Source organism: Corvus cornix, chromosome 3 (genome assembly GCF_000738735.6).
Source record: "Corvus cornix cornix isolate S_Up_H32 chromosome 3, ASM73873v5, whole genome shotgun sequence".
Taxonomy (NCBI): Eukaryota; Metazoa; Chordata; class Aves; order Passeriformes; family Corvidae; genus Corvus; species Corvus cornix.
In genome coordinates, this window is record NC_047056.1 from 28,320,817 (window position 1) to 28,348,612 (window position 27,796).

At 47.9% G+C, this 27,796-nt stretch overlaps 1 protein-coding gene across 1 annotated transcript in view; it reads left to right on the forward strand.

The window, feature by feature from the left end:
• The first annotated feature begins 15,176 nt into the window (after nucleotides 1-15,176).
• LOC104685704 overlaps nucleotides 15,177-27,796 on the forward strand; it is a 75,294-nt gene continuing 62,674 nt past the window's right edge. The window contains exon 1 of the mRNA XM_019282424.2: nucleotides 15,177-15,236. Coding sequence (XP_019137969.1) covers nucleotides 15,195-15,236 — 42 coding nt within the window. The 5' untranslated portion in view covers nucleotides 15,177-15,194. The remainder of the gene's footprint in view (nucleotides 15,237-27,796) is intronic.

Sequence of the window (27,796 nt, forward strand, 5' to 3'; positions counted from 1 at the left end):
AACTTCCTACGTCTACTCAACACCATATATGAATTCCCCTAGGTACTTTGCCCCTAGGTAAGGGTGAGCAGTGTTTTCCCCCAAGAGCGCGCCCTCCGCCCTTTCCCAGCGCGGAAACATCCCCCACGGAGCAGAGAGCGCGGCGGCGGCGGGACAGAGGGAGGGGGCGGCTGGCGAGGCCCCGCCGCTATCCCAGAGACACCCGGGCGCTCATGCAAATCCAAGGGCGCTGATTGGCTGTCCCCGAGGGAGGGGCGGGGCGCCAGGCGCTCCGGGAAGGGCCCGGGACGGCGGGTGAGTCACGGCGCTTCCCAGAAGGAGCGGGGCCGCTCCGCGCCCTTCCCGGAGCTCCGGGACCCTTACAACATCGGACGGGGCAGCTTGTGCAACAACGGGGGCGGCCCGGGCCCCGAGGTGTGATGCGAGGAGACCAGGGCACGGGCTCGGTTTGAGCAGTACCTTTTTTTTTTTTTTCTTTTCTTTTTTCCCTTTTTTTTTTTTTTTTTTTCTTTTTTACCTCCAGTGGCTAATGCCAGATACTTTGGAGGATGTGAATCTCCCATGAGATACATCTCAGAACAATAATATCCTCTGGGAGGAAATTCCTCCCTGGCCCCCAGCTGAGGATCAACTTATGCCCCGAAGTATGAGGATTGAAAACACTTGTAATTTTATCCTAGTGAGTGTAACTATAGAGGCTATTTTCATAAACCCTTGAAGAATTACTCACTTATTTGCCTCGAGAGATTCCTCTGAAGCAGAGCCATTTCTGCAAATGCATGTGGTTTCCAGTGATTTTTAATTAGATAATTCTTTTTGGTGTAAGCAACAAAAAACCCCCTAGGCCCATTCCCCCTCTTGCTCGCCCTGGGGAAGCTTAGACTCAAAATTGGTACTCAGTGGAGCAGTATCACAGTAAAAGTGGTACAGAACAGAACCAGAGCCGCAGCCCGAAGCTGGGAGCAGTTTTGTAGATGTCAGCAAAAGAAAGCAGAAAGTATATGGTGGGGCAGCACCGTTCCCACTCACACCCAGGAATGCTGCTGGGCACAGCTTTGCTTTCAGTGCATGGCTTCAAGTCATGGCTTACCCTCTTGGAGCTGAACCAGCTCAGGTATGACCTGGCCTGCTGACTCCCCAGACAGACATGAGCATATCTGAGGCCTTACTGTTTGTAGTGAGCAACTTCTTTAGCAACTTAAATGGGTTTTTTTAAGAGCACCCCAACCTAGAAGCAGGGCTCTTATCAGAAGGAGATGGTTTGAGAGCTGCTTCTGTGCCTGCCAATGCAGGGCAGAAATTTTTCTTTGTTTCCTTGGTTTGTAGGAGTCACATTCCTCAGTACATTCCTATCTCTTTACCTGATACTTATCTCAGTAGCAGGTGGTGTAATTTAACAAGTGTCTTTTGTGCATAAAAATGCACGGGGTGAGGATCTCGGGGTGTGCATAGGAGGAGGTGGAGGGAAATTAGTCATGAGGAGGAAGAGAGGAAGAGGTTAGCACGGGGGTTGAGGAAATCAGGTGTCCGAACTACCCCGCAGGCTTCCAGCCAAGTCCATCCTGACGTCTGCCGGAAGAGGCACGCCAGCTCAGAGATATGCTCCTGTCAGCCCATCGGCATGTGACCCTGCTGACCGATTCAGGCTGAACGAGAACGGCTGCCAGGGGTCGGAGCAGACATTCCTAGCTTCTGTGCTTCGCGTTCAAGGCTCGGCTTGACACCACTTTCACTTTCTCTTTGCTTTCCTCTCTAGCATCAACCTTTTCTGGATCTCTTTCCCTGCAACACTTCATGGGAAGGCTTCTTAGTGTGATAGTGCTGCTTTCATCTTCTCTCTCTTGCAGCCTCCAGTATTTTTAAGCAGGGATGTCTGTCTCTCATGGCTTATGATAAATCTGCCTGTACTTTCCAGAAAAAGTATGCCAAGCACTGAAGTCCAAATTAAAAATAGTATCCAGACAAAATGAGTCCAGCCGAGGAACCAAAGGATCCACCAGAAATGCCAGCTCCTAAAACTTCCCTTATTCTGCAGTGAAGGGAGATGCGAAGATAATGAGGGCAGCAGTTGCTAAAGATCAAGCAGTAGAGGAAGGTGCCTGAGAGGGTCAGCAGCAACATAGGAAATGATGTGGACCTCGGAGCTGATGGGGAAGCAGTAACAAAGCAGTTGTGAGAGTTTTCTCCTTGACCGGATGCTGGTCTGTCTAGCTTCAGGTCTGCTTCTGGAGCGGAAGCTGTGCTAGCCACTGACTTTCCCAGCAGAGGCTGAAAATAGCATTTCCAGGACCTCTGTGTGTCTGGTTTTTAGTGGCCTTTGTCACCTCTGCCCAGAAGGGACTGTGGATGACTTGCTGTGCCTGACAGAGGTGCCATTCTCCTTCTGCGAGGAATGGGGGGGCAGGTACCTATAGGCAATACTTGGTGCAGTTACTGCAGCTGCTGCTCCCTGTGCCTGTGAGGGCCCAGGCCTGACCAGGAACTGGTGAACAGACCTGGCTGCTGGCTGCAGGTAATGGTCATTTCATAACTTCTGATCAGATTTATAAGCCTACAAGAAAGACCAATTGGTAGCTCCTAGGATTTCTGAAAGCGTGTAAATAAGTGAAGAGACCTGTTAATGCTTCTCAGCATCTGATTTGCCTTATAACATTTCGTGGAAATCCTGTAAGCATTCGGCGTCATCTTTAGATCAAGTGTCTGAAAATCTGACCCTTTGCTATTAAAAGTTATAGAACAAATTCAGTTTATCGGCTTAATGATGGAAAAGCTTGCTCTCCTCAATAATGCTCCTAATTAAAGCATTTCTCAGTGTCTTTGGACCTGATTCTCTACCTTATGCAGAGAACTACACTGTGCCAAATGGGTGCAGAGCACTGCCAATTTAGGTTTGATTCAATGCCCATTCAAGTTAATAGAAATCCTCCCACAGAAATCGACAGGATTTGGTTCAGACCCCAAAGTCAATGGGATATTGTGATTTGGCAGAACTGTATGCCCACGCTGCACCAGTATAAGCACATATTCAAGGTACAAAGCCTTGGAGAATTTGGAAGGCCATTGTAAGGGACTTCTGGGGCAGACTGTAGCCTAGGCTAGTTAGGCAATTCACAATGCCTAGGACTTTCTGACAAAGAAGCTTTAAAACAAATTAGTCTGAACTTTTCCTGTTCATTTTTTATAGCACTCTTACAGCTTAGCAATACACTTTTTATCTTTGTGTTGGGGTTTTTTTTCTGTCCTAGGCTGACAGAACATAAAAGCATCTGCAATGCTTTGCTCTTACTACTTCTTCCAACCACCAGAACCTGATTTGTGTCAGAAAAGATAATCCTAGGTCCCTACAGTATTAAAATAATTATTTGGTGTAAGGTGGGGGATGAGGAGGGCTGTTATTCTTAGCAGCAGCAATGAAATTTCAGCAGCTGATGACGTCAGTGCTAAAATGTCAGTGTGAAACAGGCTGGAACAAATTAGGAGTGTGGTGTCGTCACTGCGAGAGCCACGCTGCCCTCCAGAGGGACTGTTGTTGGATGCTGCAGATGCAGTTCAGGAGATCTGGGGGGGGGGGTGGGGTGGGGGACAGACGCTTGTGAGAGCTTCTCAGAAACTTACAAAAAAGGCAGCAACGAGCATCTCAGTACCAGAAAGGTCAAAGAAGATGCTATTCGAACACTCCTGCCCACTCAAAGCGTGAGCTCACAGCAAGGGAAGGGCCACTTCTACAAACCAGATTCCAGGAACTAGAACAGAAAAAAAAAAGACAAAAACCAAAATAAAATTGGACATCTTCTACTCACTTAAAAAACTGAGCTAACTCAATCTCTGATGACACTCCTGTGACTCAAACTGAAGAGAAATTTGGCCTGAGATGACTTTTGTCATGGTGTGCTGCTTAAAAGAGGGCAATGTGCTTGGAGTAGAGGTGATCCTGAGGCATTTTATTACTTAACTGTGCTGTTGCATTTGAAGAATGCCTTCAGTCCATCCAAAAATGCTGAACTCAAGGTGCAGAGAGCTTTAATCAAAACGGGGTAAAATTCCAAATGCATTCATGCTCGTCCTCAAAGAGCCCACATTTCTTGCAGATTTCTTGGCTAGTCTCAGGTGCTATTGTTAGACCCAACCCCATGTCAGTGCAGGGCATGGAGCCTTGCTTAGAGGTCCTGATAACTCGGGGTCTTGAGGCCTGCATCTTTTTGGTCCAGCAGTTGAACTGCCATATCTGCAGAGGTTGGTGGGCTGTGGGATGTACTGTCTTGGGGGACTGACAGGGAGGATTGGGACCATCCTGGCTTTCTTCATGGAGACCTGCAGTATTTTGTAGGAAATATGGGAAAAGTCGGTATGCCCTGCATTAGTGTTTCCAGAGTACTAGTACTGGTACCAAAACTGCTCTGTGTTGTTTCACTCCTTTTTAGAACTGCCTGTCTTGTAGCCGCAGGGATGGATGTGGTTAGAGCAGACAGATCCATCGAGACGTGTGCTTATCTATCAATCGTACCAGCTGTTTCTGGCATGCAGCAACTGACTGACCACAGTAAGGAAACGAGGATGTAATCAGTTAGCAAAGCTCTCCTTTCTCAGCAAGGACGATAAGGATTGTTGGCAAACCCACAGAGAGTTACGGGAATAGAGGAATTGGTGTGCTGAAGTCACTTCCTATCACTTGGGAGTCCCTGTGCTCAGAGCATTGTGTTTGCTTTCCTAGTATGGGTCTCGGTGGTTGTCTGCATTAGTTCAGACATATAAGTGCACTCACCCTGTCCCAGCACACAGAAGCCCACCTGGGGAGATTGCCAACACAGTCTTTTACATACTTTCATGGGAAGGATTCAGACTGGCTGTGAGCAGACAGAGCGATTCTTTACACATCTTTACACCAGTAAAAGACCTTGCTGCAGAGATTTTTGCAAAAACAGGCATGACTTAATCAATTCTGGGAAGAGGCATATGCCAACAGAAACACTCTTTTGCCAACACTGTGCTGCCACTAGAGGAGTATCAGCAATCCCACTCTTGTCAGTGTGGGCACTCCGCTTCACTGATTAGGTGCTGCACGGGTGGACAGCGCAGGAAGTTCCCAGGTGGTGAGGTCAGTGCTGAGGTGAGCCCCTGCTCTCTCATGTCAAGAAGAGGTGGTGGCCATTTCAGCTGCACCTGTATCAACAGAGAACTTATAGAAACTGGAGGTGAGCTCCTGAACATGCAGCTGGTTGCTGTTGCAGTCTGTAGATGAGACAGTTGTCCACTGTGCTGTATGTGGTCAACACAGATCTGATGATACCTTGTGAGTTTCTGGTGTCTTCTCTGAGGTCTTGACAGCCAACTCACAGAGTTGCTCACAGCCAACTGAGAGGGCCCCCACTGCAGCCCTGCATGGAACTAGTGCCTAGCACTGAAGTTAGGAGAATGTCATTAGATCAAAGCTCCCTTACCAGGAATGCTGAAGAGCCTGGACAGGCAGGTACAATGCCAAAAAGCATTGTGTTGCCACAATGTCAGCATTTCAGGTCTAAAAATGTGACTGACAAAAGCAGGGGAGCAAAAGGTTGAATACTACCTGTACTGCATCCTGTTCAGCCCAGATTTGCTAGAGCTTTGGGGATATAGGAATTAAATGTCCACAGAAAGAAAGAAGACTTATACTTTTCCTAGATTTATTGGGTGGGATCTGTATGAAATTGAGCTTTACTACAAATCCCCAGAAGACAGTATTTGAGACAGAATGACTTTGTTCTGGATGTGTTTGTAAATATCTGTCTATATTTTTAAGACTTACCACTGTAAGAGACCCAAGATGATCTGTGATTTCTGCAATCTCATCAGAGAGCAAGTGAGTGATTCCATGCGGTGGAGACATACAGGCCATGACTCACAGCCCTGAGTCACAGCATTGGGACACTTCAGCATTCAGAAACACTAGTAGTGACAGAAATCAGGATGATGAGCAAGCAGCTGTTACTCATTCTCAGCTGGACACTATAAGCATGTTTGTACCAGTCAGTGTGGCTCTGGCTCTTCTTTGCTTCCTCCTGCAGACCTGCAGTCATCTGGATAGCACAGTGACATAGCTCACTTAACATTTGCCTCTGGGCAAGGGATGATCAAGTCTAGTCTCTGGCTCCCAAAGTGTCCTGCTTGACTCTATTAGGCTCAGCACAGAGTTATCATGGCAATTTTCACTTTAGATTACTTCTTTCAACTCTGGAGATCAGCTCACGTTACAAACACAAATGCATTGATCATCACACAGAGTTAGAAAGTGTATCCCTATTTTCAGCTGGGGGGGGCTGAGGCACCAAGCAGGTAGGCAACTTGCTCTTAGTGACAAAGGAGGTTTGTAGCAGAACCAGGACAAAACCACAAGAGCCTTAAACTACCTCTCTTAATCTCTAACAGCTGAGCCATATGCTCCATTGCATTCATCACTTCCTCATGAGGTGGCAGTTTGGATGAGAACAAGTGCCCAGGAAGTCACCCTGTTTATTCAGTCTCGGCCTCTTAATGCCTGTGGAACTTTTTATTGAATTCTTTTCATGGCCATCAACTTTGGTGCGGGAAATGATTCCAAGAGACAAAGACTCAGTTGTGTGTGCGCACGTGCGTGTGTGGCTGGGAGAGTGGAAGAATAAAAAATCCATTTCCAGATGGTTGAAAGGATGCATAGCACTTTGCTATTGGCAAAAACAACCTCTTTCATTTTCAGGATGTGTAAGTCACAGAATTGCAGCTGGAAAAAACTGGGTAGAGAGGGAGGCAGTGGGGTAAAAATAAGAATGCGTTATGAAAAATAACCTGGCCAATATTTGAAAATCAAAGTGCTTAATTTTTATATAAATTGGGGGGGGGGGGGCGGGGGGGTTGGAGGGGGAAATGTGCTTGCTTAGGAGGATCTGTATAAAGCAGGTCCAAATATGTATCATCTCATTTTCTTCTTAGCTTCTTTGCTTTGCATTCCCAACTGTAGCCTCACAGGAAATTCAGTCCCTGGCAAGCTTCAGCTCCAGACAGGAAACATTCTGAGGAATTTCTTCCATACAGGTACTATATTTGCTTGGAGGGTTAACATGTTGGACATATTTACCATGGCTGGATTTAACTAGCAGGATATTATGCATGTTGATGGAGTTGCTGGGAGTGGTCTCTGTCTGCAGCCACCAGCATGCCATGTTTAAACAAATCGTGCTGCTCTGCTTGCCTGTGGGAAGATTTGCATTAGATCTGGGCCAGATTCTCCTTCCTCTGACAGCAGCATGGCCCAGCTTATGTCAAAGATATTTGCTGATGTCAGGGAATATCAGGATCAGGCCTGTGCAGCAGGTTTTTATCACACTACAAACTTGGTCTATTTGCATGTACAGATACTTGAAAACAGGCATTTTGATTGTAGTGACTGGAGAAGGGGGAGGCTTATGTGTGTGTGGAGATGAAGGAAGGTCTTTGCTCTTGCCTTTGCTCTCTGAGGGGACCAGACACTGAGAAGGGGGAACTCTGGCAGCACATGTCCTTTCAGATAAGTGGGAGGTGCTGAGTGTGGCCACGTGAGACACAAGCCTCCTGCGCCCCTTGGGATGCTTTCCTACTGCTCACTGCAAGTTCAGTGCAGGCCTGCTCTGCTTATTAGTCCAGAGGAGTCTAAAAAACAAGTGTTATACATTTGGCAGCCACTCATCAGTGAACAGTGATGTGGTGGGTTAAACAGTTCTTGATGCACCCAAGAACAACATCCCTTTCTTATCAAAACACATGAGTGCTTTCAAGTCTTTAATGCAGTTCTCAGGATACAAAGCATGAAGAGAAAAGAGTGATCAGTCTGAATCACTGTCTCCCAAGAGAAACGTGAGGGTTTTAAGTACATGGCTGGGAACAATCCTATGCTGGCAAGGAAATGGACTGCATCACCCATCTCAGAGATCTATGATTCACTGCAAATACAGAGAACAAGCAAGAAAATGTGTAGTAACATGTAGTGGTACCTTGCCTGCTATTACAGCGCAGCCTCCAGCCAGAGACAACCCAAACGCATTTACAGGTGTTCTCTGGGAACAGGCTTTTTCTGTGGGGAGCCATGAAAGACAGCAGGAATGCTTTCAAAGCCTTAAAGGTCTCTGTGACACCATGCCAAGCTGTGGAAATGTAACTATGTGTGCAGTGCTGAAGCACAGATTTTTTTTAAGATTGTTTTTTTGGTTTCTGAGGCAGGAAGCACAAGTGCAGATCCTCCCATTTAATACTATGGGGGGAAGAAAAGATTCAGACTCCCCTGCAGTGTTGGTGAAAATGCAGCTTTGGCCTTTAGTGCCCTTTGTTACATAAATACAAGTAGCGTAGACATATTAATCACCCTGCCATTGAGGGAGGAACAGAGCAGCAACCTCAAATGCCACCCACTCCCCATTCTCGCTCCCATTTGATGTTGCTATTTTAAGCCACACATTATTTCCTGCTGTGATTTTATTTTTTTTACCCAGCTTCTAATTCTGGCTCTGAGGTAAGCTGTGACATACGTATCCCTCCTCTCCCCCTCCCCGCCTTCCTCCTCCCCCTGCACCCACGTCCTCTTTATTGCTGTCTTTTAGAAATTTTCCCTCTTGTAAGCAGCCGGGTCCCAGAGGTTAGTTATTGACTGCCCACAAAACATAGGAAGAGGGTGATCTTCTTCCTGCTTTTGGATTTCAGTGCAAACAATATTGAGGTCATGGTTTACAGGACAGACTGCTTTAAGAGTGCTATTCCCCTGCTCCATCCTTCTCAGGGAGTTTAGTGTTGTAGAGAGGACACCCAGCTGGGAAGCGGCTAATGATGGGCCATGGCCAGTGTAGCCATCTAACGAGAAGGGTCGTACACCAGTGGCATGTGCTTTGTGGCATAGAGGAGACAGGACAGAGCTCAAGTACTCAACAAGGGTTTTCTCTCCTGAGCCTGCTTCTGTGTAAAGGCCATCAGCAGATTTCTAACCCCCAAGTAGTTTCCCCCACCAGCAACCACCTCATCCGGCTTGTGCCAGAGCACAACTTCAGTCTGTCTGCATCCACATGTCTTGCTGTGGCTTTCAGCTGCCACCGCCTCAGCCCTGAGGAAGGCTGTAACTGTGTCAGTCTAGGGCAGAGAAAGAATGGAGCCTGCAGTCCCAGGAAGGGCCTGGTGCACCAGGCAGTGGTGGCTCTTCCCCTGTGTGCGAGCGTGGCTGAGCACTGATAAGAGCTCTGCCGAGGTAAGTTTGAGCCCTAGGAGGAAATCTGAGGCTGTTTCTGTACCGCAATTAAGGAACATTACAGGTTTATCCTCTTCTATACCCACTCGCCCCTTCCCTCCCTGCCAAGCAACCCATCCTGAAAATCTCTTCTGACTGGATGTTTGCTGCTGCAGATGAATCCTGCTAGTATAAGAGCAGGCAGGGTGGCAGCAGGCTGCTGGCAAAACCCCAGGCCTTGCTTCTACTTCCAGGGAAATAGAGGTCTGGGCTGCCTTCAGCCAGTCCTGATGTATACATTTCACACAAACAATCTCACGCCTTTCCCTTCCTGTGAGTTGCTTTTGGAGCTGCAGCACGTGGCTCTTATCTGTGTGGTATAAGCAATAGCTGTAGGAAATCTCAGGCTGGGCGTCTGCATGTTCTTTGTCCTCCCCTTTCCCAGACAGGGATTCCAGTTATGCCCTTTCTGAGGTTCCCGGAGAGTAGGAAAGGCGGAGAGTGAGAGTGAGAAGCCCTTTGCCAAGTGGTTTAATGTTAGTCACAGCCGCTGAAAGTCTTTGTTGTGCTCTCACCAGAACTGTTATTTTTATTTTCACGGTTGGGTTTCCATGTGGGTCTGCAGAAAAGGCTGGGCAGTCACATCCCTTCCCAAGAGCAGGCTGCACACTGGCTTTGCACACTTGGCCGCTGGTTTGAAGCAGCAAGGAGCACCGTGCAGCTGTCCTATTGCAGGCCACACTGTGGCCCTCTCATCCTTGCCTGCAAAGAGCTCGCAACTGAATTGAGCAAGCTAATTTCCAGTGGATGGGAGGGAGGGAAAAAGCCAGGCTCGAGAATTGAAGTGATCACACCAGAATTAAATGACTGTTTTTCCAGCATACTATGTGCCCATGGGCAACTGTTTTAAAGTTCTGGCAGAATAACTTCTCCCACAACAGCAACACTGGAAAGTTTCCCCCTCAAGAGGGGGAGAAAAAGGACCTCAAAAAGGACTAGAATAAATTGTCATTACAGAAAATGACCCTGCTCTTGGGTGTCACACCCAGCACTGCGCAGCAGGAGCCAGCCAGCAGCTGACAGGAGTCTGGTGTCCTGTGCTGGATTAGGACAGCTCTCCAAGGACTGATGTCCACATGACAGCCAGTATCCTTGCTGGCACAGACTCACAGCATCTTGTTGGGGGTCTGTGTGGTGGAGGGAAGAGCTGACTGGGCACAGCGGCTCACAGAGGGAGAAAAATCCAGTTTATACTGGGTGTTGCCTGCTTGCCGGGACCATCCACCGGAGGTCAATGCTGGTATAGGCTCTGGTGGTCACTTGAACAATAGGAATACCGGGAAAGAGCTTGTGGTTTACAGATAAAATGGCTGTGGTGTAGGGGCAGTTTAGGGGCACTGGTGCAATAGGCCATATGTGTCACAGCATTCAAGGTATGTGATAAATAACCCATTTTCAAGTTTGGTCAGGCTGAGAATTGCATAAACAACAACAACAACAACACAGAAATTAAAAAGCCCAAACAATCCTGAATACCCACAGTTTGGCGTCTGGGAATGGCACAAAATGGCAGAGATTCCATGCCCTGGGGACTAGCTGATACCATCCATACAACCCCGAAATCTTTCTTTCCTTGCAGAGCTGGTCTTTATGATCAGCACTGCTGTATGCTCCCTGGCATGGTAGCAACCAGAGAGGCCCAGCTCATGGGAGATGGACCTGGCAGGAGCCCTGACTGCCTGGAGAGCCCCCTTACTACTGCCATTGTTCCCTGTCCTTGCAGCTCAGAGCTCATCTAGGTCAAGAAAGGTGGCTCAGGAAGACATTCTGTGCGAGCTCTGATGAGATCTGCTCCTCCCAGGGCCATTCAGCTGGGCTTGCTCCTTTTTCTCATTCCGCACATGGTTTAAAAGACTGTTTGTAAACACCACTCTCTGACTCTGCCTCTGGGGCTCTGGGCAGAAGGCCAGGGAGGGATCTAAGAGACAGCAGACAGTTTTAAGAGGCAGTGGCGTCCGATTGCTGCGGCGGAGAGGATACGCCTTGCAGTTAATAGCCATGGTGGCGGGAGTCACCTACAGTACCAGCAGGTCTCAACACTATTTCATGATTCCCGGAGGCTGAGCTTGGGTTTTACTGAAATGACCTCTTCACATGCCAAGGTAAATTCTGCGTATCTCAAGCCAGCTCTGCCAGAATCAGTGGGGAGTTAAGCTGCGTTGCCTCAAGTGTACATACGAGATCAGGGCCCTGTGATGATAAATACCACAGTAGACATGTGTTTGCATTTGACACAGCACTGCTAAATATTTACTCTGTTCAACCTCTCCTTCCCATAGATTGCTCCAGAGATCTTGGCCACGTACATGGTCTGGGGCACTCCTATCTAATTGGGCAGTCAAGGGCCTGCTGTGGCAGAGCACCTGCTCACTGAACACAAGACAGATGACCTACAGTCTGAGCTGCTGGCAGAGAGTCTGCCCAAGCCTCCCAGTCTCCCTTGGCTTTATTCCTTTTGAAAATTGGTTAACAAGTGCCATTGTTTGGCATTGTAACATTATGGAGCAGTGACAAAGCTCTGCTGTTGAAGGGAGGCCAGAGCTGGTGAGAGTTAGAGCTGTGCTCACCTCTTCCTGTCATCTGCAGCGCTTGGTAGGCAAGGGAGGCAAGGAGAGATCTTCAAGTCTGAGCCTGTTTGTATGTCCAGAATTGCTTCTGTCCATACATTTTACCAGCAGGCATGTTTATGCACAGATTTAGATGGAACTGCAAAGCTCCCGAAAAGGTGAGAGCCAGTTCTGGGCAGAGTGGGGAGCACTAGGAGCCCAAGTATACATAGATATCTAATACAGAACTACAGCTGGGAAGCAGCCAGTGGTCCAGACAGGCTGTGCATTGACTATAGGGTTGTCCTGTCTATACCTGAGCTCACACCTCACTGCACAGATGAAACCTCTGTGCCCTGCATCCCGAAGCCCTGGAGCTGGGATGGCTCATTTTCCCCATGCAGGTACCTCTGCACTGGGCTCCCAAGGCTTCACACTGTGTGTGACAGCTTGTACCTGGGTCATGTGTTACACCTGTGCAAGGGACTCCATTGCTCCCCTTGGTGGGAACAATGTGGGAAGTCAGGCCTGGCTGGTGGGGCTGAGGGAGGAAGAGAAAAGCTGGTGGCTCCTTTAAGGGAGGAAGCCGACAGGACTGCAGAGAAGGAGCTCTGGAAGCTGTGTTTTTCTCTCAGCGCCTCAGGGGCTGGTTACTAAATTTGGTTACTGGGCTTAAATAATGCAGCGTGGCAGAGCCCAGTGGGTTTGAACATTGTCATATCCACATAATCCTCTCCTAGGTGGCAGAGATCTCTTGTTCTCTGCCGCTGCTATCTGCACAGGAGCTTGAATGTGATGTGAAACATCATCTTAAATAATTATAACTAGCAAAGAAGAGCCAAAGCTGCAAAGTCCCATCTATTTCCACTGTGCTCTGTCTATCTATGTAATTTCCAAGGTGCCAATCACCAAAGCATCCAAGCACTATCTAATCTGGATCTGAATTCCCTTGGTGCTCATGGAGGCTTGAATCTTAACATTTTGTGTGAGCCCATCTCTAGCAAGCATAGGGACAGAGCTGCATACTGTGAGCGAAAAAGCCTCCTATTGTTTTGTGATTCACTGAGCAAAAGCCCATTTGGCTTGGAGGAGTCAGGACATCATGGTCAGCCCTGGCCCAGGAAGTGTTAAATCCCCTCTGTTATTCTGGCAGGAGGCAGGGCAGGTTTACCAAGGGAGGGCAGGGAGCTGTGGTGAATTGCCTATCTTCCAGGTCACACAGTGTGGAAGTAGGGGCAGAGCTGTACAGTCTGCACAGTCTGTACACCAAGGCTGCATCCAGCTTGGGGGCAAGAAGGCCCTCTGCCACCCTTCACTGCAGATCCACGCCTCCCCATGCAGGGACAAGGGATAAAAGCACAAGACAGGAGCCAGTGACCTGCTCTGCACCACGTAGGAGAAGGGGGAAGAAAATGATGCACCCAGCTGCTCTCTCAGCTGACCTATTGCCCCACACTTCCTACAGACTTTGTGAAGTAGATTAAAACCTGCCAGAAGACCACTCATAGCTAACATGAGTGCTAACAGTGGCAAAAGGACTCACTGCAACTGCACTGAACATACTCACCTGGAGTGAAACGAGATTAAACCTTTCCTTCATTACCAGGGAAAGAGTATTTGTTTTTAGTGAGAACCTGACAGGTTCAGGCAATGCTGGAGCAGAACAATTACTTTCCATCCATTGGGCTGCTCTTAGGAAAAGGATCTCTCTCAGTCTCTGCCTATAGTCTCCCTGATTTGACATGACACTTGACAGCAGGTTTTCATGGCAGAGGATACTTAGCAGTTACTGGAGAGAGTCTTTCCAAATCCTGCTTGTTAGCATTACGTTTCAGTCTTTACAAAAGTGCAGGTCCTCTCCACCCTCCCCCATCAATCAGCCCTATCCTCCTTACTCTGCAACTGCTGGAGTATTTTTAGTGACATTGAATAAGTACATGTTAAATCTTTTTCCATTAGTGACATGTCAGAAATTAAAATGGCATTAGCTGTAAAGCGTGAAGCAAAGCCAGCTTCATCTAGGGCACTTGCACGTGGTTGCCCAAGAGGCCAGGAACAACAGTACCAGCTTTGCTTTTCCTTCAATCCATCCATATTCTCTGCACATCCTTTCTACCTTTCTTCCTCCAGAAATACTAATGGCACCTTCTGCTGCTGTTTACTCACAAACTATCCTCAACTCTGCCAAACATTATGGGTAGGAGAAGTCTCCACGTTACAACATTTCATCCTCTCCAGTCACATGTTAGGTATGTCCTCTCCAGACACCATATCAGAGATTTCTCAAGCCCCATTGTGAAAAGCAGATGAATTTTTTTGCCCTTGCTAAGGCCACTGTATAGCAACTCCAAAACTGCTTCCATAGCTGGGACTTGGCTGGCAGGAACCTAAGTATATCAATAACTTGATTTTCCATCCATATCCATGACTGCCTTTGTCCACATGATCTCCATTCTTCCATATACATTGGCTCCTCAGCTAAACTTCATGTTTGACTCTAAGCCATGCCCACTCTGACAGTCATCCCACTCCTTCATTTCAAACCTTGTTTCTTCCTAGACATCCTGCCTCTCCCCCACTGCCTTTCTTGCTTCAGCCTTCCCCTGCCATGTTTCCCCTTGTCCTTCTCCTGACTACTCATCCTATCCCCTTCCTTCCTTATTTGCTTTTTCAGTCTACCCTGCCTCCCAATCCAGTGCATCTTCTTCAGTCAGAGATGGTTTGCAGGCTCTGATGGTTCAGGCAAATGGTTTGCATCTTCTCTGAGTTGCTCAAGGCAGGAGCTTGCTCTCCTTTGTTACTACTCCTTTAGGTATGTGGTATGGATGAGCCTGGAATCCAGAGCATGAGGAAAAGTCTACACTGAGCTCACAACATGTGTAGCTTAACAGGAGGAGATCAGCTCAAAAACTCTGCCACAAAGGAGCAATGGATAATGGTTGAGGGAGAGCTCAAGGTGAAAGACGCTGAAATGCTACAGCTATCAAACAAGCCAAAATATTTATAGCTGTGATTTGCAGGGTGGCTAATTGTGCAGGGCAGGGAAAAGCCTACCATTGCCTGCCATTAAGGAAGAGGGAAATTGCAAGACAAACATCCCCTTTGGATATTTAGTAGCACGCCCAAAAGATTAACATTGATTATATCTCCCTATTAAGAAGCAAGATACTACCCTGCTTTAATTAACAAGGTGGGTTCTCAATCCTCAATTGCCTCTTTGCAAGTATCAGGTGAAACATCAGGGCTGGTATTCCCAGTGGCATGAAGTTAGACTCTTCTGGTTAGCAGGCGAATCCTGAGGCCCTGCTCTTCAAAGGTATTTAGGTTTCAGGACGCTGATGATATTTAGATGCTTAAATCCTTTAAGGCTCCGGGCCTTTGGAGCTAAGGGGATGGCTACAAACTCCAGATTGCCTCGTTCAAGTCAAGTCTATGTAAGTCCTGACTGATAAATGTTACTGTTAGGTATCTGCATGATGTCAAATTTCTCCCTGAGGCTGGGTCATTCGGCAGTTGCCTGATGTAGCCTCTGTGTGCCTTTTTTTTTTTTCTGAACAAGGGGGTGATAGCCAGCATCAGTCCTGATAATGGCTTTGACGGACCTGTGTAGAACTCAGGTTGTTCTACAGGTATTAATTCATTCAGACAAGCAAGCCTGCTGCTTGATGGGTGCTTTGTTTCACTCGGGGGGGGGGGGCGGGGGAGAGAGCACAGGGAGAAATGGTGCCTTTCCCAGACTTGCACAATAGCAGGGCTGGAAATGGGCCCTGTGCAAATTCAATTACCCCGAGTTGCCAGCATTAACTGCTGGGCTGCTCGCTTTATTGTAGCTAGGGAAGGAGGTGCAGAGAGCAAACTGGCTGCTGTGCTTTGGATGTGATGGAAATGCTGTCAGATTTTAGCAGTTCAGTGACCTTTTCTTAACAGTTCCTGAAGTCACAGCTTTCCCAACACTTGGTAATAGATAAGGGCTGTGCACAGGTAAAGACTTTTGTTTCATGGTGCAAGAGGTCTATGGAGACAGGAGCAGGAGAGAGAGATTGAATAGATTGCTTCCTCCAGCCTTCTGCTTAATTACTGCCTGAAGAATGACATTGAACTCAGATTCTTACTCCAGGTCAAAGGCTTCCCAGAGAGAACATAGATATCTTAATGATGGTGTATACTCCTTCCCCAGACTTGCAACCAGCCTTTTGTTAATGGCAGGATCCTTCCCTCCCTCTCATTTCAGCACTTTTTATCTCTCTGGAGTCAAACCAAGCTCCTCAGATCTAGGAAAGCAAAGGGACCAGTTTTCCCTAGTGAGTCTTTGAGCCAGGAGAAACAACAGCTCTGATACTCAGGCTTTTCCCATCATTTTACACCAGAAGCACTCTGCCATCAACCTGGTGAGCCAAGCTTCTGGGAGAAACCAGGCTGTATCCTTTCTGCCTCACGCATCTCATTAAAGAACTGTGGGCAGTTTGGTTGGAGATTCTTCAAGCAGGATGGGGTAAGATCACACCCCAACTACCTGGAGGCATGAAAAAGCCTGAAGAGCTATCGGGTTTTCTCATGTTTTCTGGGTTGGTCTACTTCCCCCAACCATTCAAGTGTGGAGTCTAGAGGCTCCCACTAGTCCAGTTCTCCATAGATCACAAATACAGTGGAGAAAAGGGGAACTACAGGGCCTGTTCTTAAACTGTGAGGTCTTCTCAGACAAGGAGGGGTCCTGAGGTTCCAGAAGTGCATGGAAGATGCCGAAACTGGAGCAGAATTTACTTACGGGCGATGACTGGGGCTGTGAGGATGACTTCTTGTAGAAAAGTTTTAGATGGGGGTAGGGGCTTTGAATCCACCTGCATTGTGTATGCTGTGCTACAGGGACGCAGAGGATTCTGAATTGTGGAGGAAGAACGGAATGTTTTAAAAGCCATTAAAAAAGCATGTCAGGGTATTGCTATGTGTGTACCTTTGCTGGAGTTACAGACAGAAGGGAGATTTCCTATTTGCTTTCCAGTTCACACAACTACAGGTACTGTGTACAGAGCTGGCTCCTTGTGAGCTCCTTCGTGAGGATACAGTGCAGCTGGCCAGCACCACTTAATTGTTCTCATGTGTTAGGTCAGTGGGGTAGAGCGACTGCCTAAAATGTGACTAAACCCTGTAACTTTTGTCTGCAGAACGCCCAGAGACAGAGAAGTCTTGGTAGGTCTAGTGGGGCAGGCAATGGTGGGGGGAGATGTGTATGGTGGATGTTGTCTCTCAGTGCTGTTGTGGGCAGGGAAAAAGCAGCACTTGCCTTAAGGGTTCAGGTAAGGCTGATGGGGAAAGCCATCCTGGGGAAAGACACCAGTTCAATAAAGGGAGCTGGCATGAACAGAAATGCCTAAAGCTTTTTTGTTGTATACAAAAACCACCCAATGCCTTGCTCCCTGGGGAAGAGCTCCAAGACAGTTGTCAGTCTGAACATGCCCAAATGGGCTAGGGGCTTTATTTTTGTATTATTGCATTATCTTCCTCCCACTCACTTTCCTCTCAGATGCCTGTGGCTGCTTTTGATACTTCTCTTCCCTGTTTTGGCCTCTCTGTTGGGCAAACTCTGTGGTTTGCCACCTTTTCTTGCCCCTTTTTCTACGTCTTTGATGGTACAAGAAAGCTTCTGGTTGTTTCTCTGTTTGCATTTCGTTCTCTGTAGGGTTATGTCTGATGTGCTATGACAAAAACATGTGAGTCCTTCTGAGTTCTATCTAGCAGGGAATGCTCAGCAAGAGAGTGAAAAGCACAGTGTAAAAAGGCTGTTCATCCCTTATATTTCTCATCATCATAAAGACTAAGATATTTCCTACTTACTTCACAATAGAGCTATTGGCCCTATTTACTTTGTTCTTATGTGACACACTTTATCTGTCAACTTCTAAGAATCTTGCCAGTGTTATTTATATAAATAAATCTCATGTTCCTTCTGTGCAATACGCGTTTTCCTCCATTTTGCAGTTTGGGAAGCCAAGGCATTTAAAAACTAATTGGCTTATGCAAAAGTACAGAATAATCTGTCCTTAAGAAAGAGAACAAGAACTTCACAGTCCTGCCTTCCATGCCTTCATTAATGGAGTGTTCTCCACCTCTAGTTAATAGGCAGTCTGGTTTTCCTTCAGGTCACGATCATAAAAAGATCCAATTGTCGCTTTAAACATGTAATTAAAGTGCCTGCCTTTATAATGACCTTCATCAGAATGCACCAGCCACTGCACAGGTGGGTAAGGTGGTGCTATATTGAAAACTATGAGGCTCAGAGGGATTAAGAAATGTGACCAAGGATTTGGAAAATGAAAGTTCACTGTGTAGTACAGAAATTTTGACTCTTACTGTTCTGAGTCCTAGAGAATATTGTCTCCTCAGATTTTTTGGGAGCGGTTTTTTTTTTGTTTATTTGTGTGGAGTTCTTTTATTTTGTTTTGTTTGGTTGGTGATGTCCCATCCTGTTGTGTGCATCCCCCAAATTTCCTAAGGTTTGTGGGGAGGAGGAGACACTCTCTAGGCAATCTGCACACCTGCTGGCTGGTCACCATGAAGTGACAGAATTAGTGACTGGAGTGGGTTTTATATGGAGTAGGCTGGCTGGCTTGTCGGTGTCCTGGAGCTTGAACAACACAGATCCACCAAACTTTATTTATTTATTTATTTATTGTCTTTCTAGTAACTTGTGTACCACCCCGTTTCAGGAGTGGAAAAGAAGCAATTTCAAGTGGCAATGACTGTGATTGTGTTATGTGCCTTTCCTGGAAAAATCCCTTTATGCGATAGGTGGCCTGAAGACACTGGTACATTTGGAGCGCAGCTTTTCCAGTAACCCAGCAGGATTTGGTGGGTGGAGGAAGGGGAAGGAACTCAGTGAGCTGTGACAATGGGAAAATCTTGGCAGGGACTTGCACACGCAGTCTTGCAATCGGCCTCAATGTCCCAACTGTTACCAGAAGGGATTGCGCCGGGATGAGGAAAGCTCAGAACAGGGTGTGTGAAGGCAGCCACAAACCCGAGCGCTGGATCCGCGCGTTGGGCGGAGGAGGCGGCCGAGGCCACGCTCCCCGTGGGCTCAGTGGCACCGCCCTGCTGTGGCGACGGGGGCCCCGGCCGCAGTCCTTCCCGGCCGCAGTCCTTCCCGGCCGCAGTCCTTCCCGGCCCCAGTCCTTCCCGGCCCCAGTCCTTCCCGGCCAGGGGAGCGCGGCCGAAGGCGGCTCTGGCCGCGCGGTGCGCGCGCCGCGGCTGCCCCCTGGCGGGAGCGGCGGGAGCGGCGCGGCCGCGCTGCGCCCGGGGCTGCGGGCACGGCTCCGCTCTGACAGAGCGCCCTGCCCGGGCCGGGCCTGCGTGTGACTGCATCCCTGCAGCACTTCCTGCAGGGATAGCTAACTGTGGGTCATTTCCTTTTGACTCAGCGGCATCAATCACGGACTATATTGCTCCGGCTTTTGACTCAGGTCTCCAGCTGTGAGGATCTGCTCTCCCACTCACACACGAGCTGTGGGGCAGCTTGGAGACAAGCCCCGGGCTTTGCTTCTGCGGGTCCCTCAGAACCACCAACTGCGGCTGGAAGGGTGCTATTCCCCAGCCTGTCCACTATACATCCCCATGTATCTGCTGGTATAGTAACACATCCATTATATATCTGCTGGTTTAAAGGCATTGGCATGGCTGGTAGGCCTGGCAAGTCAGCTCCAGGGTCCTGCTGAGCAGACTTTCCAAGCTCAGACTGCCATACCAGCATGAAAGATCCACTGCACCGATAAACAGGCTTCTGTGAGTGTCCCAGCATTGCACACCATGGCAGTCAGGTCTTAAGGCAGCGAGTTTTAGCTCATGCTGATTCAGACACCTCTGGTACAGTGAAACATAGCCTAAACTCAGGTATTGTCCAAACCCTTCAGAGGCTCTGCTCTGCATCTAAGATGTGTACAGTGTACAGTTTTATATGAACAAGTACATGATGAAATTTAATGGACAAGTTGATGTGAATGAAATGTTTCCTTTCTAACAGCATGGGATTTTGACTATGTAGCTGAAACTCTTTCCTGTAAAAGTCAAGACCAGCAACTGCTCATGTGGCACTGCTGAAGCAAAATCGCTGCATGGACGGAGGATGCCATCCTATTCATGGATAAGTAGAGTGGTCTGAAAGCTAAGCCTGTAAATAAATACCCTATGCCTCCACATGACTTGGCTGGACTAGTTTTAGGGAAAACCAGCTATTACTGCCAGGGGATAGTCAAGTGTGCTTTGTAATTTGGGACACACTCAAGGCCCTATATGTGCAACAGGAATGGTCCCACAATTGCTGTGCCAATCCCACCATGCCTGTGTGTCCCGTTTGTCTCTGCGAAAGGGACATCACGTGACTGACGTCAGGCAGACAGGACAGAACAAGTGCTTTCAGCTCTGAAGAGCTGCAGGGTTGTTTACCATGAGGAGCAGGTAGAGCTGGTGGTTCAGGTTCTTCTCTGTCAAGGTGGACATGAGGTGCTCAGTCACAGTAGAGTCCTGGGCTTTACACTGGGAATCGCCAAATTATGTACAAGATAGGAGAATCTTAGAGATTCATGACCTCAGAAGCCTCAAAAAGCCAAGGCAATTTCTAGACAAACACCTCTAAGCATGGACAAATAGACAGTCCAGTTGTGAAAAATGATGTGAAAATTGCCCCCAAATGTTTCCAATTATTCAGAATAAAACTGCAGTGTCTGAGAAGCTAGAAATTCCCATTAACTGGAAGGGACACTTGGAATGAAGACACTTGAAAGGAAGGACTGCTGATAGCTGGTCAACCAGCAACATAAACACCTATCTGCCACACTTTTGCCAAGAAATGCTTCCTATGCTGACCAAACTTGATACTTGTAAGTATATGGTATGAATGCAAAATATTCTACATAAATGTATATTATATAGATAGGATATAAGTATATATAAATTATGCATGTCCACACAGTAGGATTTTAGGGCTATGTCTTATCAGTAAATCTGTATCTGGGGCAGTACAACTCCGTCGTCTAGAAATTAATAGATGATTCCATTTAATTTATTCTTGCCATGGTTTTGGCCTGTGCCAGTTAACACTTTTCCAGACAATTCCCAGGCACGACTGAGGGAGTTACTGTGGGCCAGGGGCCGTTCCCAACAACCACTTGGATTCAAATGCCTTGCTTGAAGGATAAAAGAGTTTAATGTTACTGGTGCAAGCCATCCTGTGCCAGGGCTCTTGGTGCCAGAGAACAGTCCTGGGCACGTTTAATTTACTGGTATAGACATAGTCTATGAGCCCAGGGGATTAGGCAGGGTTTTAAGGGTTGCATGCCTGGACTTAGGTAGCTGATTTCTCCCAAGATCCATTTTAGGGAACCTTGGGTTTTTTTGTGGACATGGGCCTTGAGCCTTTAAATCTTCTATCACCTTAGTTAAAAAGCCTTGCCTTCTGGTGTTCATGACCCTTTATAGTGTTTTCCCTAAATAGTAAAAATCTGGTGGAAAGTAAAGTGGGTTGTAATTATGTAGTTTTATTATCACTGTCTTCATGACAGTGGCATATAACAATAGTGAGCTCTGTTTAATTAACACTTTTTTTATATTTTTAAGGAGAAAGTCACATAAAACATAGGAGATAAAAATGAAACCATACAAACCAGTAATTTTTCAAAGCCTGGCTAATTTTCATCAGACTTTGTAGAAAATAACTTCCTTTGTCTTCAGGTAAAACCTGGAGATTTTGAGATTACATTAATATTGCTGTATGAAATTATGGAGGGACTGATTACATTTTTAAAGGAACACCCCTGCGGGTGTATTCAGTTACACTGATCCCTGTGGTACTACATCTCTTGGGAATGGTGCTCTTGAGTTTCTAGTACGTGAATGTACTTGAGCCTTGAGCTTTTCTATGTCCTCTGAAGAAGAGCACAGAAAGGTATCTGACTGACAGCAGCAAACCTGCATTGAAATGCAGGAACAAAACTCCTTTGGTCAGGACGCTAATTGCAGTGCTCCGAGTCACATACTTCTCCTGACCCATCTGTCTGGTCTAATCATAGCTCTTTCTCCTAACTCCTTCTGGCTGTCACCCACTTAGCCTGACTCTTACCACAACTTGAGTTTCATTTCTGTCAATGCAGCCACCACATTAGTGTCAGGACACACGGGCCAGGGCTGAGATGAACACTGACATAACGAGTGTCTCTTCTTATCTGTGCAGCTCCAGTCAATCTGTGGGACTGCTGCTCTGCTGTGCCAATATGTGACCTGAGTATCCAATCATCCCAACCACAGGCCATATTGGGACAGCTCTGGTACTGTGCACTATGGTGACGATAGCAGCAAGGAAGTGGGCAAAAGTATACTGAAATTCCATTTATCTGTGGGTATGATGAGTGTCTGCCATATATAAGCAAATTAGGCTGGCTCTTCAGAAGTCATCCTTTGGGTTTACGAGGGAGAAAAGAGGAGGGCTGGGAACTGATGAGATGAACATCTGATCCTTTGGACTGAATCTGTCTGTCCTGGCTTTTTTGCCATTTGCTACACATGCCTCCCAGAGAAGGAGTCACCCACACCTGCTACATGTGTGGCTTTGTGATGCGTGACCAGGTTTATTCAGGGGATTTGGTGCTGTGTATCTGGGCCCATTATCCATCTAGAGGGCAGCCAGAATACATCTGAATAGATATGGCTAAGAATGAGGAGAGTTTTTTCAAAAACAGGCTCCAGAAAATGACTCATCAATACCTCTAGGAATGCTGGCTGTGGTGTGGAAACTGAGATGAAGAATTTTTCTCTGCATTGTCTCCTCCGAGTGGAGTCAGGTGTGTGACTTGGTTTGCCTTTGAGGGCTAGGAGCCTGGTGTGGGGCTGTAACTTGTGTAAGGCTCTGGTGTCCACTTCTCAAACACTCGAATGAGGAGAGGTCATCCTAGGGTGGGATTCGGAGGCAGGCCTGATCCTTTCACTCTGGTCTTCTGCGCCAAGGGGGCTGGCAGAGCCTGGGATCAGCAACCTGGCTGGATATGTGTGCAGACTGGGAGCAGCAACGTGGCTGGCTGCGTGAGACACCCAGACCTTTGGTTACTAAAGTGCCATTTCCTGCATGAGCGTGTGCTCGCCGATATAAAGCAGCTCCTTGCTGCTCCGTGGTAACGCCGGTTGTGCCCTTAGCCCAGCCGGGAGAACACACCCTCCGGCAGAGCTGGGGCAGCCCTACATCCCTGCAGCCCTGCATCCATGCATCCCGCCGTCCCGGTTCCCGGCAGAGCGGCCGGCCAGGGAAAGCCGGGACAGCGCCAAGCCGCGGTCTCCTGCGCCCCCTGGGGCCGGCCGGCCGGCAGTGCAGGCACTGAAGGAGTCGGGTCCGAGACAGGAGAGGCTTTTCACGAGCTTGGAAACAAAGAGAAATGAGGGAGCGATGGATGATAAGGCCTCCATGAAAACATCTCACCCCCCACTCTTTATCAGCCCTTTGTCTTAGCCCATCTTTTCTTGCCACCCCCTCCCCCCCACCTTTTTGACCATTTGTAGTGCTAGCGTGACTGCATGCAGAGCTCATGGTTTCTGATGCCAAATCTCATTTCCTCCCTCCCAAGGCTGTTTTCGTCCTTGTTTACACAGCCTAGAGAGCTGTTTCAAGTGGAATTTCTGGTGAATTGCTTGCAAATAACTGTCCCTAGCTGTGGGAAACTGATAAAGGTTGCATCATTTGGTCTTGGCCTCTAGAAGAGGTGGGGAGGAGGTACAGGTGCAATGTGCAATCACAGAGTTTAGAAAGCAAGGAATAAATAGCGTGCTTGTGATTTATGCTCATGTCAAAATCTTCTAAGGCTGCTCCTTGGCCAGTCTAGCAATCTGAGCCTTTGAGGCAGAGGCTTGTGAAGACAAGTTATCTTTTTCTGTTCCTCACAGTGCAGTTTTATTGAATGCTTGGACCCCTTCCATTTGCTTATGGCTGGTTTGTGGCCACAAGTCCTCAGTCATTTACAGTTATTTTAAGGGCCATGTCTTTTACCTGCAAAACTTTCTCTGAGGATTCTGCTGTGCTGTCACTCCCACAGAGGCCTCAGGCAGTGCTCCTGCTCCTCTCCCAGCTTTCCCTCCGTGCTGAGCAACTCAGCAGCACAGGTCCACACAGTGACTTCAGCAGACCTAAAACTGTCTTCCCTGCCCAGTGATGAACTGGAGCCTGGCAGCAGCTGGAGATGAGGTGCAGGGAGGCAGATGGGAGTCCTAACAGTTCTGTGAAATATCACCAGTGCTGGCTGGTGTTTTCTGCTCATCTGATGGCAGTCTGAAAGGTCTGGCCAGGCTCAAAGCGGGGTACTGTGGCCAAGAGCTGCCTAGGATGGGCCAGCCAGGGTACAGCATGGGTGTGGCTTGGTTGTTGCACTCCTCATCCGTGCCTTGTGCCCGCGTTAAGGCAACAAATTCAAACATGCGTGTCCTGGAAATTCTTCCTAGAATTTCTTTCCCTGGTGATACTAACCTGGCTCTTTTTTCACTTCCCTTAGAAGCACTGAAGCTGCTCACAAATACATATCTAGATGGGGTGCCCAACTAGAGGAACTGGGAAACCTCTCTGATGTTGAAAGCTGTGTTTTATTTATACACTTGGGATAAGCCCAGAGGCTGTCTGGGCAGCCAGGAAGTTCCAGAAAGGAATTTCCCCCCATCAAACCAGGAACCACAATAATATTTTCTCCCCTCCTCTTCAGAGATTGTGTGTGCTTGTTTCCTAGCACTTTTGCTTTAGAAGTTTCCCATTTTTGCAGGACCCTAGGACCTTTCTCTCTGTTGCTGCCCTTCTAACCATTATAGTTTGAGGTTTCTTGTCTTTGACCTGAAGACCTCAAGTCTGAGGCAGCTGATGAGCTGGTAGGCTCTTTCTGTGGGGGTAGACTGGATGTTTCTTTCATCTTTGGACTGTGCTCCTGGCTACGTGGCAGGGCTCAGAAGCACTCTGTGATTCCAGCTGAAGACTGTTATTGAGAAGGCGTTTGAAAAGGAAGAGATGCAAGTGAGTTGCAGGGGCTGTGTTTGAAGGAAAGAAGGTCAGATGAGACAATTCCTCTTCTCCAGGGATTAGAAAGAAGCTATCCAAAGCAGAAATCATTACTTCTCTTTGCTTGTGTTTCTGAGGAGCCAGGCTGTCTGCTACCCTGGAGTTTCTGGCTGGCCAAGCTAAACTGTGAGTGCTGTCCCAGCAGCCTGTTACCGAGTGGGTGTCATGGGGCCCTTCCAGGCCCTCTTGCAGAGGAACAAGTGTCTGCAGTACCAGCAGGAGAAGCACCGTGTAAATGGCCTGCTCTCTCTGGTTCTCGTTGTATCAGCCACATGCTGACTTTCCAATTGGCCCAAGCAATTTGCAGGGAGAGAATGGGCAGCAAGGGAATTATAACAGAGATGGGGCTGCCCAGCAGTGCTGTTAAGAGGATTGTCTCTTCTTCTAATGTATGTCACGTGGCCTGTTATCGGATGGTCATTGTTTCTCTATTGTATAGCATCTCTTCAATTTCCTTTTCCTTCTTTTCCTCTTTTATGGCAGTCAAAACCTGCATATGCCAAAACATGTATCCTAGGTAGTTCATTGCTCAGATTAGCTTAAAAGATATGTATCTAAAAGAGAACAGATAGCTGTTACCCTCAGCCACCTCTAACCAGCCCTTCTTGATTCTCCCTGAATGTCCAAAGTGTTTGCATGACAGCAGCTGGCTCAGTTCTGGGACAGTTTGTAGCCTTTAAGGTAATGGTGGGCAGTTCTCACCTTTGGTTGCTTATAGCCTTACTGAAGGGCTCCTTCATGTGTGGGATGTGGGATGTTTCCCAGCTGCCTGTCCCATACTCCTGATATAGTCAGAGCTTGGAGAGCCCTTGTGTATGCTGCAATTTCACCCCTGCAGCGGGGTCATGGGGTGTTTGTGGTTTGTGTGGTGGGGACACAGCTTAGTTTGGCCTGTGTTAGGGCAGACATCGTGCAGAGGCCGAGTCAGAGATGATCCCTTCTGGACGAGCCCACAGGCTCAGCAGTTCACACTGGGAGGAGGAATGCTACGAGTGATTGGTGGCTGGCTCAGGGACAGAGCTTAGTGCCCTTTGTCTGCTTTGTCAGTCAAACTGTTCTGGGAACAATTCTCGTTATTTTTGTGGATTTTCCTTCTCTCCTGCTTTTACCTACATACATTGGACTGTGTTTGAATCAGCTGGCGGATGGCTCTGCTCTGGGACACCAAGATATGCCTGGCTTTGGGTCCACATCTTCCTCCAAGCAAGCTCCAGGCTCAGCTTTCAGCCTGCTCCTGCCCTGCTATTCTCTTTTAGCATTTTCCTTGGGAGATGCGCCTTCCCTGCCTGGCACTGGCAGTACCTCCAGTGTCTGTCTTGGACATCACCCAGTTAGGGTCATAAGCAAGAGGGGATGGATGGGGTTTTTCCAGCTCATCCTTGTCTCCCTTGGTGTAATGAGGGGAGATCCCCAATAGATGGCACTTGAACCTCTTCCCGGGCTGTTTTTTTCCCTCCAACCTCGGGATGTTCAGACCAGTGTATGCACGGGTGCAGTGTAAGCCTGCTATGGCACAGTGTGTGGAAAAAGGAAACCAAAGAGCAGTTCAGTGTGTAAGAAGGGGCAAGCAGATCCCCAGGCGACTTCAAAGGGTGAAAAAACCATCTTTTTCCTTTTGAGAAGGCTTGGCCAGGCCTGCCTAATGAGGCTTTCTGCACCCACACACATTCCTGTTCTTGCAGCTGGCAGTGTCAGTGGTACACCTTGGGCAGGATAAACTGCAAAAGGCATTAGCTTGTCCTCCGAGCACAGCAGGAAACACAGCCCAGAGGGAATCTGTGCATTAAACTAATCCTCACTGCATTGTCTTCACCCCTAGTGCCTTTCTTCCCATTGCACTGCTTGGTCAGGATTCCCACAGAGGAATGTCTCTAAGGGAACGTTAAGATGTGGCACAGCAGACATCCAGAGATGTCTTCCCCATGGCAGCAGCAGGCAGGAACACGTGGAAGTGACCAGCATCCTGCCTCCGCTCACAGTCCCCTGCCCTCTCCCTGTCACCTCAATGCCATGTGTTCTTGCAGGGGAAACTTGCTGCTTGCCTCCTTTCTGCTCCTGGTCTGGTCACGAGGAATTTAAAGAGATCTTCAAGAAATGCTGGAGCAGGCATGTGGGCTTATCCTAAATGTTGTGTGATGCATTTTTCATGCTTTTATCATGTGACCAGAGGAAACTTGGACTAGATTTGAGATTTGGCTTGAACCCAGTAGGCAGATCAAAACTCCAGGGGTAGAAACGCACAGGAACCAAAACCAGAGCAGAGTGATCACATGAGATGCTTGGGAACAGAAACCACTGAATTTTGCATAGCTCCAGCAGTGTGATCTAGTAACAGGCTAGATTACAGTCTGGGAGCATACGGCTAGGGGCCAGGAGGTACCACTTCTATTCTTGGATCTTCCACAGCTTTCCTCAGTGACCTTCAGAAAGTCAAGTAACCTTCCTCTGACTTGGGTTTTTCCTTGGGAATAATACTATTACTTACCCCTGGAAAATATTTTGCTATCTTTGGATAGAAGTTACTTGGTAGTGTTGTGCAACCTGTATGTGGAGGAGCAACACCTCCAGGCCGCTCAGGAAGCCTTCTTTCCACTATGTGATGCAGCAGCGTAACTTGTCATCTACTGGGAACCCATTTAGCATGTTGAGCCTCATCCTCAGGGCACAGATCACCTAACACAAGGGTTGCAGCAGTAGATTGCAGCTCTGCTTTCTGTGAGGGTTTCTTGTCCTCTGGGGGGTCTGCTAAATTGCTTGTCGCTGGTTACAGCAGTGTGTCACCGTGTCTCATTCAGAGGAGATGCTGGATGCTGTGATCAACGCAGAGATTGTGATCTGTCAATCAGTTGCTCCTGGCATTGCAGTTGTGGTCCAAGAGAGAGGTCATGGTACGTCACCAGTGCGAGGTGCAAGGTTAGCTGGGGA